General features: G+C 36.6%; 1 protein-coding gene across 3 annotated transcripts in view; it reads right to left on the reverse strand.

Annotated features, from left to right (window-relative positions):
• Positions 1-14,360, reverse strand: part of OCA2 (OCA2 melanosomal transmembrane protein) — a 739,048-nt gene that overhangs the window by 440,261 nt on the left and 284,427 nt on the right. For all 3 annotated transcript variants that reach the window (XM_053707724.1, XM_053707725.1, XM_053707723.1), the window contains exon 6: positions 277-349. In XM_053707724.1, coding sequence (XP_053563699.1) covers positions 277-349 — 73 coding nt within the window. The remainder of the gene's footprint in view (positions 1-276; positions 350-14,360) is intronic.

Genomic DNA, 14,360 nt, shown 5'->3' on the forward strand with positions numbered 1-14,360 from the left:
AAACACGCAGAGCATTTAAAAGAATGAAGATTTGACATACTTCACTGAGAACAGTATCATTTAGATGAGATCCTAAAGGAGCTGCTTTTGTGAACCAAGTAATTTTCTACTTTAAAATTAATTCTGCAGAGAAGGCTCACAGACAGCAAGGAAATGAATCTTTGTGAAGGTCTCACACTGTAATAGCAGTGATTCCATTATATATAACCTTAAATTAAACCGCATTGTAAGACATGAAGACACAATGATAAAATGATGGCAGCTGAGAAAGGATACAATAGCTCTCCAAAGAGGACAGGGCCAGCATCTCCCAAGGATTGCTTTTGTCAGAATAGGTGCTGAATAAAATCTGCAAAATTAAAATAACTATAAATATGCAATTAACATTTTATTTACACACTTAAAACTAATTGCCATAATAAAAATCAGTTGCTGTATACAAAGCTACTCGGGCGCCAATGTAAAAGCCTTATCATTATAATGTACATGTGTTGCATTTGTAAAATTTACCATTTACTCAGTATAAAGCATCAGCACAATTGCAGAGCCAAAACTATTAAAACAAGACAAATTGTATCTATGTTTTTCCTGTATAATATTAGTAATTGATTACAATGCATGCAAGTATATGTTTTATTACTTAATCATGTTATGAATCATAATAAAAAAAAAAAAAAAAAAAGAATATATTATTCCTTACATACAATGTAATTACAATACAGTAATTTGCAAGTATCGTCTGGTTTGCTTTTTGGCTTCTCTAGGGAACATGGGACAAAGCACAATTTTTACATAAAAGCAACCAGAGTTTAGTGTCCTTCCTTGCAGTGTTTCCCAAACCCAGTCCTCAGGACCCTTACTCAGTCTGGATATTCATTATATCTTAACTAGAGCACAGGTGAAATAATCAGCTGATGGGTGAGTTGATTGTTTCAATTGTGCTCCAGTTAAGATATATTGCATACCTGGCATGAGCAAGGGTCCTGAGGACTGGGTTTGGGAAACACTGCAAGGAAGAACACTAAACTCTGGTTGCTTTTATGTAAAAATTGTGCTTTGTCCCATGTTCCCTAGAGAAGCCAAAAAGCAAACCAGACGATACTTGCAAATTACTGTATTTATTTAGGCCTCTTCAGAGAACATGGAACAAACACAATGTTTACAAAAAAGGGGAGACAGCAATTAGAGGTATCACCTGTACATCACTTTTGTTATTTTCTTACAAAAGGATTTTTACTTAGATTGTAATGTAAAATGTTTAATCAACTTTTGATAACAAAATGACAATGACTGTTTCTACTCCAGTATCAAATCCTGATTTAAAGCAAGCGGTGGATGGAGTTTGGCTAATAAACAATAATTGCACTTGTTAATGCACTTTAAAGGTCATCATACCCACATATTATGTTAATATATTGAAAGACACCAGAGAAATATTGCAACAATATGTTAACTGTTCCTTTGAGCACTGTGTTTATGATGGGAAAAACAAAACTTTGTGCCTCTGTCAAAATAAAAAAATATGGAAGAACAGGAAACATACTCTAAGATGAAATTATAACATTTAGACTCAATTTTTAAAGCTAACCAAACAAAAAGAGGGGGAAATTATATAAATTATGTTTGAAAAAAGAAAACCAAATAATCTGCCTTCTGCAGCTAGACGCCCAAACAAAAGCAGAAGCCAGACAATAACACAGTCAAGGGACTATACAGTAAAATGAAGAATGGAATTTAACCATATTTGCATCTCAAATACTAACGTTTTGTTACCCTGTTGATTATATTATTATATATGGACTTTACAAAAATAACTATCAGAAGACAAAGGCAGCGATCATGTTTAAGAAAATATTTAACACTATATTTATAGCCCATAAATTATTTAAGTATAATAAAAAGTATTATTATGTGCATTTGTGTATTCATTGTGCCATTTATGAAGCTGTGGATACAACTTTGGGCACTTGCGGGCCTGAGATACGAGTTAAGTAGCTGCAGTCAAGTTTCCTTGTCCGTCCAGCATTTTATTAAAGTGGGGGGGCATTGTTTATTCTGCCTGCTAATGCTGTAATCTACTTGTGCTTTTTGCAGGCTCTAAGAGGGACTAAAGATGAACATACTAAAGTTGTATCCTAAGAATGTCTGCCCACACCTACAATGTACCTCATATTTTGCATTAGGGCAGCGTCTCTGTTTTCCATAGCAAAGGAGACCAGGAAAATGAATTCCACCAGACTGTTTAAGCGGCATACATTAAGACCTCTTTGAAATATCAAAGCCCAGTAAATTTTGCTGATCAAATGACATTTTGAAATACTTTTAAAGCATTTCTTTTGTATGCAGATTGTTTGCAATTGAGTAGTTAATTGTCGATGCTCCATGCATACATAAACTAACTTTTATCTCCCTTTAACTACCAAAGAAACCAATTAGCATGAAGTGACACAAACCAACATATGCTACCATAGAGACCCAAATTAGAAAGGAAGCCATATCTCATTTAAAAAAAAAAAAAAAAAAAAAAAAAAAAAAGGAAAAGCACAGTAATAGCCAACTTTTTACACAGTTTAGATACAAAGGAAAAAAATGATTTATAAATTCAAAGCAAGTCAAATAAATGGGATCTTATCAAATATTACATGAAATGCATTGAAAGAAACGTAGAAATGCTATTAATATTTAAGTGTTTGTATGGACTACTGTACACAGAATGAAAAATCAAAGCTTTTACAGGCATTATGCAGGTATTTATATATTTAAATTGTATAATGGATGACACATTTCATACATTTGGAAAGTAACAAGATAAAATGACATTCAATAGTAATAAGAAAATAATGTAACTAGTTGGAGCATTTTATTTTTAAACAAATGCTTTCGGCAAACAATTGGCTAGATTACGAGTTTTGCGTTATGAGTGAAAAAGCAGCGTTATGGGTTATAACGCTTCTTTTTCACTACCGCTGCTATTACGAGTCTTGTCAAAAAAGCTGTACCGCACACTATTTTGGCCGTAACGCAAATTAACTTACGCAATTTGCGTAAAGTCTTTTTTCAATGGGACTTCCATAGTGCCAATATTACAAGCTTTTTTTGGGAGGCCAAAAATTGAGCGGTACAGCCTATCCCACAAGATTCGTAATGCAATCTAAAGTCAGTAGTTATGAGTTTTTACGCTACAAAACACTAAAGTGTTAAAAAGTACACTAACACCCATAAACTACCTATTAACCCCTAAACCGAGGCCCTACTGCATTGCAAACACTAAAATAAAATTATTAACCCCTAATCTGCCGCTCCCGACATTACTGCCACTATAATAAACATATTAACCCCTAAACCGCCGCACTCCCGCCTCGCAAACACTAGTTAAATATTATTAACCCCTAATCTGCTGTCCCTAACATCGCCACAACCTACATTACAGTTATTAACCCCTAATCTGCTGCCCCCAAACTAATTACACCTAATCTAATAGCCCTATCAAAATAAAAAAAGCCCCCCCAAAATAAAAAAAACCCTAGCTTAAACTAAACTATCAATAGCCCTTAAAAGGGCCTTTTGCAGGGCATTGCCCCAAAGAAATTAGCTCTTTTACCTGTTAAAAAAATACAAACAACTCCCCAACAGTAAAAGCCACCACCCACACAATCAACCCCCCCAAATAAAATCCTAACAAAAAAACCTAAAGCTCCCCATTGCCCTGAAAAGGGCATTTGGATGGGCATTGCCCTTAAAAGGGCATTTAGCTCTTTTTCAATTGCCCAAACGTTAATCTAAAAATAAAACCCACCCAGTAAACCCTTAAAAAACCTAACACTAACCCCCGAAGATCCACTCACAGTTTTGAAGACCGAACATCCATCCTCAACGAAGCCAGGAGAAGTCCTCAGCGAAGCAGCAAGAAGTCCTCAACAAAGCTGGGAGAAGTCTTTATCCAACCCGGCAGAAGTGGTCCTCCAGATGGGCAGAAGTCTTCATCCAGACGGCATCTTCTATCTTCATCCATCCGGCGCGGAGCGTGTCCATCTTCAAGACATCCGGCGCGGAGCATCCTCTTCAATCGAAGTCTTCTTCCAGAATTAAGATTTCTTTAAGTGACGTCATCCAAGATGGCGTCCCTTGAATTCCGATTGGCTGATAGACTTCGATTGAACAGGATGCTCCTCGCCAGATGTCTTGAAGAAGGATCCGCTCCGTGCCGGATGGATGAAGATAGAAGATGCCATCTGGATGAAGACTTCTACCCATCTGGAGGACCACTTCTGCCGGCTTGGATGAAGACTTCTCCCGGCTTCATTGAGGACTTCTTGCCGCTTCGCTGAGGACTTATCCCGGTTTCGTTGAGGATGGATGTCCGGTCTTCAAAACAGTGGATCTTCGGGGGTTAGTGTTAGGTTTTTTTAAGGGTTTTTTCAGGTGGGTTTTATTTTTAGCTTAGGGTTTAGGCAATTGAAAAAGAGCTAAATGCCCTTTTAAGGGCAATGCCCATCCAAATGCCCTTTTCAGGGCAATGGGGAGCTTAGTTTTTTTTAGTTAGGATTTTATTTTGGGGGATTGGTTGTGTGGGTGGTGGGTTTTACTGTTGGGGGGTGTTTTTATTTTTTTTAACAGGTAAAAGAGCTGATTTCTTTGGGGCAATGCCCGCAAAAGGCTCTTTTAAGGGCTATTGGTAGTTTAGTTTAGGCTAGGGTTTTTTTTTATTTTGGGGGGGGGCTTTTTTATTTTGATAGGGCTATTAGATTAGGTGTGATTAGTTTAAATATCTGATAATTTCTTTTTTTATTTTATGTAATTTAGTGTTGTTTTTTTGTAATTTAGGTAATTGTATTTAATAAATGTAATTTATTTAATTGTAGTGTAAGGTTAGATGTTAGTGTAACTCAGGTTAGGTTTTATTTTACAGGTAAATTTGTATTTATTTTAGCTAGGTAGTTAGTATATAGTTAATAACTATTTAGTAACTATTCTGCCTAGTTAAAATAAATACAAACTTGACTGTAAAATAAAAATAAACCCTAAGCTAGATACAATGTAACTATTAGTTATTTTGGAGCTAGCTTAGGGTTTATTTTATAGGTATTTAGTTTTAAATAGAAATTATTTAGGTAATGATAGTAGGTTTTATTTAGATTTATTTTAATTATATTTAAGTTAGGGGGTGTTAGGGTTAGACTTAGGTTTAGGGGTTAATAAATTTAGTATAGTGGCGGCGACGTTGGAGGCGGCAGATTAGGGGTTAATAAATGTAGGTAGGTGGCGGCGATGTTAGGGGAGGTAGATTAGGGGTTAATAATATTTAACTAGTGTTTGTGATGCGGGAGTACGGCGGTTTAGGGGTTAATATGTTTATTATAGTGGTGGTGATGTCTGGAGAGGCAGATTAGGGGTTAATAAATATAATGTAGGTGTCGGCGATGTCAGGGGCGGCAGATTAGGGGTTAATAAGTGTAAGATTAGGGGTGTTTAGACTCGGGTTTATGTTAAGGTGTTAGGTGTAAACTTAAATTTTGTTTCCCCATAGGAATCAATGGGGCTGCGTTACTGAGCTTTACGCTGCTTTTTTGCAGCCGGCTCTCCCCATTGATGTCTATGGGGAAATCGTGCACGAGTATGTAAAACCAGCTCACCGCAGCTTTCAGCAGCGCTGGTATTGGAGTGCGGTATGGAGCTCAATTTTGCTCTACGCTCACTTCTTGCCTGTTAACGTTGGGTTTTTATAAACCTGTAACACCAGCACTGTAGGAAAGTGAACGGTGACAATAACGTGCAAGTTAGCACCGCACCCCTCATAACGCAAAACTCGTAATCTAGCCGTATGTGTTTAACCATTTCTACTATTGTAATATCCTAGGGAAGGTCTGACAAAAACTCTGCCTTTGTTGTGAAAACAGATTTATCAATCAGACCAATTCTCCCATGCTATGATTAAAATTATGTTATAAAAACCTTTTCCAAGCAGCCATACATACAGAAAATGGATCTTAATCAGTTGTATGAACCAGAATAAATTTTTCAAACAGGCATCTTTTTAAAAAACACGTGGCTGACCAATTATTTGAAAGCACTGCATCACTTTAGTTAATAGCATATCCAGATACTAGTGCGGTTAATACCAACCTTAAGTATATAAAAATGGCAAAAATGATCTGCACCTATATATATAGTATGTAATTAAGTGACTTGAAGCCCATGGTCAAGCCTTGGACATGCCTCTTATATCCAGCAGCAGATAAAATAAGTAGTTCTTACTTAAAGCGATAGTCTACACATCTTAAAGTCTTACCTTAGATTAAGCTGCAAATATAGCCTCCTGCACACCTTTCTATATCATGTAGCAGGAACAGTAAAAAGTTATTTTAAAATGAATATTGTTTCTGGCTCTTTTGAAATGGCTGCCACAATCTGGGCTGCATCTTTGCACTCTGCTGAATAGCATTGACAGTCTGTTGAATCCAACTAGTGAGTCTTTTGTAATTAGTGAGCTTTTAATGCAGCTTAGATTGTGATGTCATCAGTGGATGGAGCCTGGAAGCCATTTCAAAGTGGCCAGAAACAATATTCGTTTTAAAATAAACTTTTTTTTACTGTTCCTACTGCATGATATAAAAAGGGGTGCAGGAGACTATTTGCAGCTTAATCTAAGGTAAGACTTTAAAGATTACTAAGATGTAGACTGTCCCTTTATATCTCAGCAATTGGAAAAGGAGTTGTCAGCCCATACAAAGTCCATGTACAGGTCTAAATAGGTATCTAAAGATTGCATCCACAAACAAGTACAAAAAATAGTAAACGCTAATGTGATAAACAAGAAAGCAGAAAATCAGCAGATGCCCAAGAGGCAAAAGGGTTTGTTGAAAGTCCAAACAAAAAAGTTACCACCACCTCCACGAATGGTGCTTTTTTTGCCTGGTTGGACTCAAAGCACTTTACATATGGTACATTTACATAAGAAATTTAGAAGATGGACATTTTATTCTTGAAAGGCTTATGTGAACAGTTAGGTATTGAATCTTTGTTTGAAAATGTCCATGGAAGGCTTCTTTCACTGTGTTGGGAAGAGTTTTCCCACAGTGGTGGGGCAGCATGGCTAGAAGCTAGAGCACAACATTTTCATAAATTCTTACCATGTCAATCTTTAATAGAATGCACCATTTTATAGGCAGTCAGCTTATGGTGTGGAGGATGGGTGTCGTGGAATTATGTGAAAAAATTTGATTGGGCAGTTAGACTTGCTACATTACTGTGTACCAACTGAGGGTGATGGAGCAGCATCAGTCCATTGAAATAGAACAAACACAATGTCACCAAAGCATGGATGATTGTGGTAAGGGTTCCAGGCAGGTATCAGTATTTTATCCTGGCTATATTCTTTAATTGAAACAATGAGGCTTGAACTGTGGCCAATATCCGATGCTGCAAGAAAAGGTCACAGTCAAGCATTATACTAAGATATCTCATTAGTTCTGTGGTTTGTAGTTTTGATCCTCCACATTTTAGACCTATTTGCTGACCTTGTAGAAGCTTAGTTTCTATCTAATCATCTTTAGTCTAATCATCTTTAATCATCAAGGCATTTATTGATTGTTTCTATTGGACTATTTCCGTTTTAATGGAAGAAAATACATGTGTGTTATGCCTAGGTCATGTTGCCTTATATCTCCCTTTGGAAGCATATACACTGCAAATAACTTGATATTTAACATAAAGCCATGCCACCTGCCAAGGGGACAGGTTTAGAGCTGCTTACTCAAGGCAACACTCTCTGGGTTCTGGGAAACTATCTTAACCATCTTAGGACTATACTATCCATCCCACAAACATCCTGAAGGTGTTTGGTAAGATGTCATAGTCCACAATGGTTCACAGTGTTAAATTTAGCATAGAGGTTAAGTAAAAAATAGCATTCACCTTTCTCTTTTGGCAGCAGTTGTCAATTTAGCATCTGCACCAGTGCAATTTTCATACTATACCTTGTCCTGAAACCCAAATGAGTGATAAATGTTGTTTGTTGATAACCATGGTTCTAGTTTGCATTGAAAAATGCAGGCCTAACTCAAATCCTATTTGTCTAGATAAATTAATTGAGAAAGATTTTGCAACTAGTCTGGATCCAGAGAGAACATTTTAGTATATTTAGAAGAGGAAAGAAACCTGCTTGTTTTATGATACTGGAAAAGTCATTGTCCTCAAAGAGAATTGAATAATTTTGGTAAAGGCTGGTGCAATTAGATCCATAAACCCTATTAAAAGGTGTATTGGACCAGTGTCCAAATTGTAGGTTGTGGCAGTAATTTGATTGATTATACAATATTGTTTTCACTAATTATATTATAGCTTATCCATTGTGATGAGCAATTGTTTTTAGATTTCTAAATTACATGAGAGTTTGTCAAGGATGATGGTATGTTAGAAGGGATGGCTTTCACTTTGGTGGCAAAAGAGACAGCAAACTCAACATTTTGTTGGGATTTAAAATGTGCGGAAGGCTGGTCTGGTATTTGCTTTTATGATTTTTTTAAAAAAAAATTGTGGCGGGAACTCTGACTTTTCACAAGTGATTGCTGTATGGTAAAATTGTATTCTCCACTGTCTGGAATTTCCTCCTCTGATCAAGAGTATGACACCTCTTTCATGTCTCTGATATTACTATAATAACCCATGCTTATTATAGTAAAATAAAATAAATTTGTGTTGAAAATATTTCAATGAGCAGTTCATCAAAAATAAGTCAGTTCAAAGATGGCACAGTACTAGCCATCATGCATGAAAAACTAATATTATGAGTAACATGACTATGCTAAATGGAAACTGACCAAAATATGGCAAGTACAAAAAAGGAATATTTTCATTGATAAAGCTGTTTGAGAAGATATAAAAAAATATTGAATTGAAACAATTTAGTAAAAAAATATATCAAGAATTTGGGGGCAATGCCCATACCTCCAAATATTCTGCTTGAAGATTTAAAAAGTATTCTGTATGATTCTGTGTCCCACGTTCTTGTTGACACCAGTGATGACATTGTTAAATGGTAGCACTGGTTGTAAATGTAAGATTCACTCAACGCTTGTACAAATTGGCATCAATAGTGCCAGATCAATAATAACCAGGCTATGGAAATCCAACCAGATCCCTATGTTATCTATGTGAGAAAGAGGACTAGTGAACTTCATATCTTAAAAAAATATTGTTACTATATATAAAAAAAAAAAGTTTTTTGCAGATATTAAATTTTATTTGGAAAACCTGCAATACTCCATTAAAAACCTGTAAGTTCTATTGGGACGAGATAAGATTCCAATGGTACTGATCACTTTCATTTAAATGACATATTTAGTCAGGATCACTCCCCCCTCCATTTTTTCCCCATTCTCCTCAACTCTATTCTCCTGTTTCTATCTTTGTGCGCTAATTGCACATCCTAGCATATGCTCAGAATCCTCATAATTTGGGAATACATAGGTATGGTGAGAACTCAGTTTGATTCTCTTTACCTCTTTCCTTTTTTTGTGACAAATTGGCTTCTGTTGTATTTTTATCTTAACATGATTTTTGTTTTTTTCTCTTGCTGGCTATACTTTTTCTCACACTCAGTAGCAAAGTCCCTTGCATCTTTCACCCAGTGATGCACTGATGATTCTGGATTCTGAGTAATGGGGAAATCAAAAGAATTGTCAAAGGATCTGCGGGAAAAGGTAGTTGAACTGTATAAAACAGGAAAGGGATATAAAAAGATATCCAAGGAATTGAGAATGCAAATCAGCAGTGTTCAAACTAATAAAGAAGTGGAAAATGGGGGGTTCTTTTGAAAATGATATCGGTATCGCTGCAACCCTAGTTGAAAACAAACCGCGGTCAGGTAGGCCAACTAAAATTTCACCCACAACTGCCAGGAAAATTGTTCGGGATGCAAAGACAAACCCACAAATAACTTCAGGTGAAATACAGGACATGTGGTGTGGCTGTTTCAAGATGCACAATAAGGAGGCACTTGAAGAAAGATGGGCTGCATGGTCGAGTCCCCAGAAGAAAGCCATTACTACGCAAATGCCACAAAGTATCCCGCTTACAATACGCCAAACAGCACAGAGACAAGCCTCAAACCTTCTGGCACAAAGTCATTTGAAGTGATGAGAATTGAATTGAATTGAGCTTTTTGGCCACAACCATAAACGTTACATTTGGAGAGGAGTCAACAAGGCCTATGATGAAAGGTACACCATTCCTACTGTGAAACACAGAGGTGGATCGCTGATGTTTTGGGGATGTGTGAGCTACAAAGACTCAGGAAATTTTGTCAGAATTGATGGGAAGATGAATGCAGTATGTTATCAAACAGAACGTCTCATTTTCCACTTCTTGATTAGAGTTTGAACACTGCTGATTTGCATTCTCAATTCCTTGGATATCTTTTTATATTCCTTTCCTGTTTTATACAGTTCAACTACCTTTTTCCCACAGATCCTTTGACAATTATTTTGCTTATCTCATGACTCAGAATCCAGAAACATCAGTGCAGCACTGGATGAAAGATGCAAGGGTCTGTCAGGAGTCCAGAAACTCATTGACCTTTTATACACACACACTAATTACAAGCAAACAGATCACAGGTGAGGATGGTTACCTTTAATAGCCATTCAAACCCCTTTGTGTCAACTTGTGCGCATGTCAGGCCAAAATCGCCAGGGTATGTAAACTTTTGATCAGGGTCGTTTGGGTAGTTTCTGTTGTCATTATGATTTAAAAAGAGTAAACACAGTTGATTGATAATAAATGTCTTCAGCCAAACACTATGAGTGAAAGAAAAGTTTTTGTGTTATCATTCATATTCTCTGAAAATAATATAAATCATAAATTCTGCCAGGGTATGTAAACTTATGAGCACAAATATATATATATTGATATATTATACTGAAACCAGAAGTGGATGTGATGTCATCACGTCGGGTTCTGGCGGCTTGCCAGGTGTACAATTGGACAATGCATAGTGTAAACAAGAAGGTTTTCATGGTATTGGATGATACTAAGTAACGGGGCATAAATACATTCTATAAAGTCTTGTGAAAAATGCCCTAATGTGAAACAAATATACAGTGTATTATATTGTGACACAGTGAAAGTCATTATTGGGATAACCAGGCGTTAAACAACCTAAAGTTAAAAACAATGTTGCGGAAATAGCCAAAGGGAATGATGGTATAAGAGACAAAAATAATAAAGATGGATACAGGCATAGTAGAGGAAGGGGGGGGAAGGGAAGATAAGAGGGAGGGGAATAGAGTTCCAGGGAGGATTCCCAATGTGCTCTATTTCTTGGGATTGAAGGATCTATTTTCTATATACACAACTAAGTCTGTGTATTGGTAGAGGTTCTCTGTTTGGCTGGATTTCTTTTAGGAACCTGTAAACATGGCTTTTACACTATCCGATGAGCACTAATCTTGAAAGTGGGGATCTTGAAACTAATGTATTTAATGCTTTTTAAAAATATAAAAACTGCATAGTGAAGCAAGCTCAGAGCTGAAAATTCAAGTTTAGCTAACTATGTAGAAAAAAAGATAGTCCCTAGGGGACTAAGACTATTTCTAGACCCAGGCTTAAATGCCAGAGAGGAAGAGGGGGGATCTAGAATTCTTAGAAGAATGGAATGGAAAATTGTCTTCTTGTGCATTAGATAGGATTGACATGTTGATTAGAAGGAACAATAAAAGACTTGAAAAAATAAAAGAGGATGTTGAACAAGCATTACAAGTAGTAAACAAATTTGATAATGATCCAAACTTTATAAAACTAAATGAGGAAACAAAAACACACATCTCTAGATTACAAGCAGAGATAAAAGTAAGAAAGTGCAGGAAATTACACCGTGATCAAGAAGATTACCAAAATAAAAGGGTCTATGTTTATAAATTTGATAAAGGCTCATATCATTCAGGCACTGATGCCTCTGATTTAGAAATGGACACAGAAAGACTGTCAAAAAATGTTGGAGCTTCTGGTTCACAAAATATAGACACAGGAGGAGGGGGGAGAAAGAGGAGGTGGAATGAGAGGTGTAAACCTCCAAGAAAGGAGATACCCCCAACGAAATCAGAGGGGGAAGAGGGGAAAATTTGAGACAGGAATGAGAAACAGGGGGAAAACACGAAGGAGACCCTATCAGGGATATTAACTCCAAATGTTGAAAGTGAGTTACAAATCATAAATCTCTCCTCATTTCCTCATTTAGACTAAATCTGATTCATATAGAGGTTTTAAAGAAGGGACTTACATTCTGTCCATCAAATAAAATTAATAAATTAGAAGTGGTCAAAGATCTTCACCTCTTTGCTAGGAAAATAGTTTTACACTATACTATGTACCAACATAAGTCTGAACAAACTAAAGATGAGGAAACTATTAAGGTTCTTGAGTCCCTCCTAGATGAAAATGAAGACAGGGTGAGATCTTTAGAAGGCAATTATACCTTTAGAACTGATTTAAAACCTAAATCAACTTATATGCCATCTTTAGCACAGGTTCCTATGGTTTCAATGTTTGTTAAGGCAGTTGAAAAAGAAATAGAAAAATTGCCTGATGATTGGATATGGTCAGATAATCTAAGCTTTAAAGAAAGGCAAGCACTATATGAATTAAGTACAGCAAAAGGGGTGATTTTCAAGCCAGAAGATAAGGGCGGAAATCTAGTCCTGCTAGATGAGTCCTATTATCTCACTGAGGTGAAGAGACAACTTAATGATAAATCCCAGTATGAGAAACTCCCTAGGAATCCAATGATTCAAATGAAGACTAGACTAAATAGAATTCTGCAAGAAGCCAAAATGGGAGGCCTAATTACCCCAAGAGATTTTCAATTCCTCTGTCCGGCATGTCCAGTAATGCCCATGTTTTATTTAATCCCAAAAATCCATAAAAATATGTCACACCCCCAGGGAGACCAATTGTCTTGGGGATTGGTAGTATTAGTGAACATATTGGTCAGTATGTGGATTATTTTCTCAGGCCTTTCCTCCTATCCCTCCCCTCCTATGTCAAAGATACTCCAGACCTCATAAGAAAGTTAGATGGCATTTCAGTTAAATCAGAAACAATTCTAGTATCTCTAGACGTACAAAGCTTATATTCGTCTATACCTCATAGGATAGGAATAAGAGCATGTGAACAGTTCCTTAAAACACGAGGACCGGAGAGTGATAGACACACTGCCTTTATCATAGATCTTTTACATTTTATTCTTGAAAACAATGTTTTTCAATTTGACAATTCGACTTAAAGACAGTTCAGGGGGACAGCCATGGGAGCGGTTTGCGCTCCCACATATGCATATCTTTACTTGGGAGCATTGGAGCTAGATATATTTGAACAATATGGTGGAATTTTTGACTGCCATGTTTCCTTGTGGATTAGATATGTGGATGACATATTTATGCTATGGGATGGCCCCTTGACCTGTCTTCACGAATTTGTCTCAGATCTAAACAAAAATAATCATAACATTTTTTAACATATGCCCTAAGTGTAATGGAACTGCCCTTTTTGGATATTTCCATTAAAAAAAGAAGGCACTGATATCTCTACAGAGAACTATCATTCGAACAGCATCCTAGAAGCATCCAGTGGCCATCCAGAACCTCTCAAAAAGGGGATTCCCTATAGCCACCTTTTAAGGCTTAAAAGAAACTGTTCCTCTAAAATCAAGTTTGAGCAACATGCAGATTTAATGTGCAAAAGATTTATTGAAAGGGGATATTCACGAAAGCTACTTAAACACACTCTTAACAAAGTAAGAAAACTGAACAGGGATGACCTCCTGTATTCTAAAAAAGAGAAAAAAGCTGATAAAAAATCTAAGGTGCATTACAACCTATAATTGCCAATGGCAAAGTATAAGAAAAATTCTGGCCCAAAAATGGCACATTCTTACCCTTGATGAAAAAATTGCAGAGAAAGTGGGAAAAAATCCACTAATGACTGCTAAAAAATCCCCTAACCTAAAAGATAAGTTAGCTAGGAGTAAATTTGTAAGGTCAGAAGTGGAGAGCAACTGGCTTAAAAAGCATCAACAGGTTAAAGGGAACTATCCATGTGGACACTGTGTCTATTGTCCTTATATGCTTAAGTGTAAAAACTTTTCTACAAACACAGGCAAAAAATGTGATAGATATTTTACTAATTGCAATACAGAATTTGTCTATCTCTTACAGTGCTCCTGTCCTCTGTTCTATGTTGGAAAAATGAAACGGATGTTCAAGGACAGAGTGCAGGAGCACAGCGATGACATCCTCTATGAAAGAGATAGGAGTGTAGCACGCCACTTTAAGGAGGCACATGGAAGCAGCACTGCATCCCTGAAA

This window comes from Bombina bombina, chromosome 3 (assembly GCF_027579735.1).
Source record: "Bombina bombina isolate aBomBom1 chromosome 3, aBomBom1.pri, whole genome shotgun sequence".
Taxonomy (NCBI): Eukaryota; Metazoa; Chordata; class Amphibia; order Anura; family Bombinatoridae; genus Bombina; species Bombina bombina.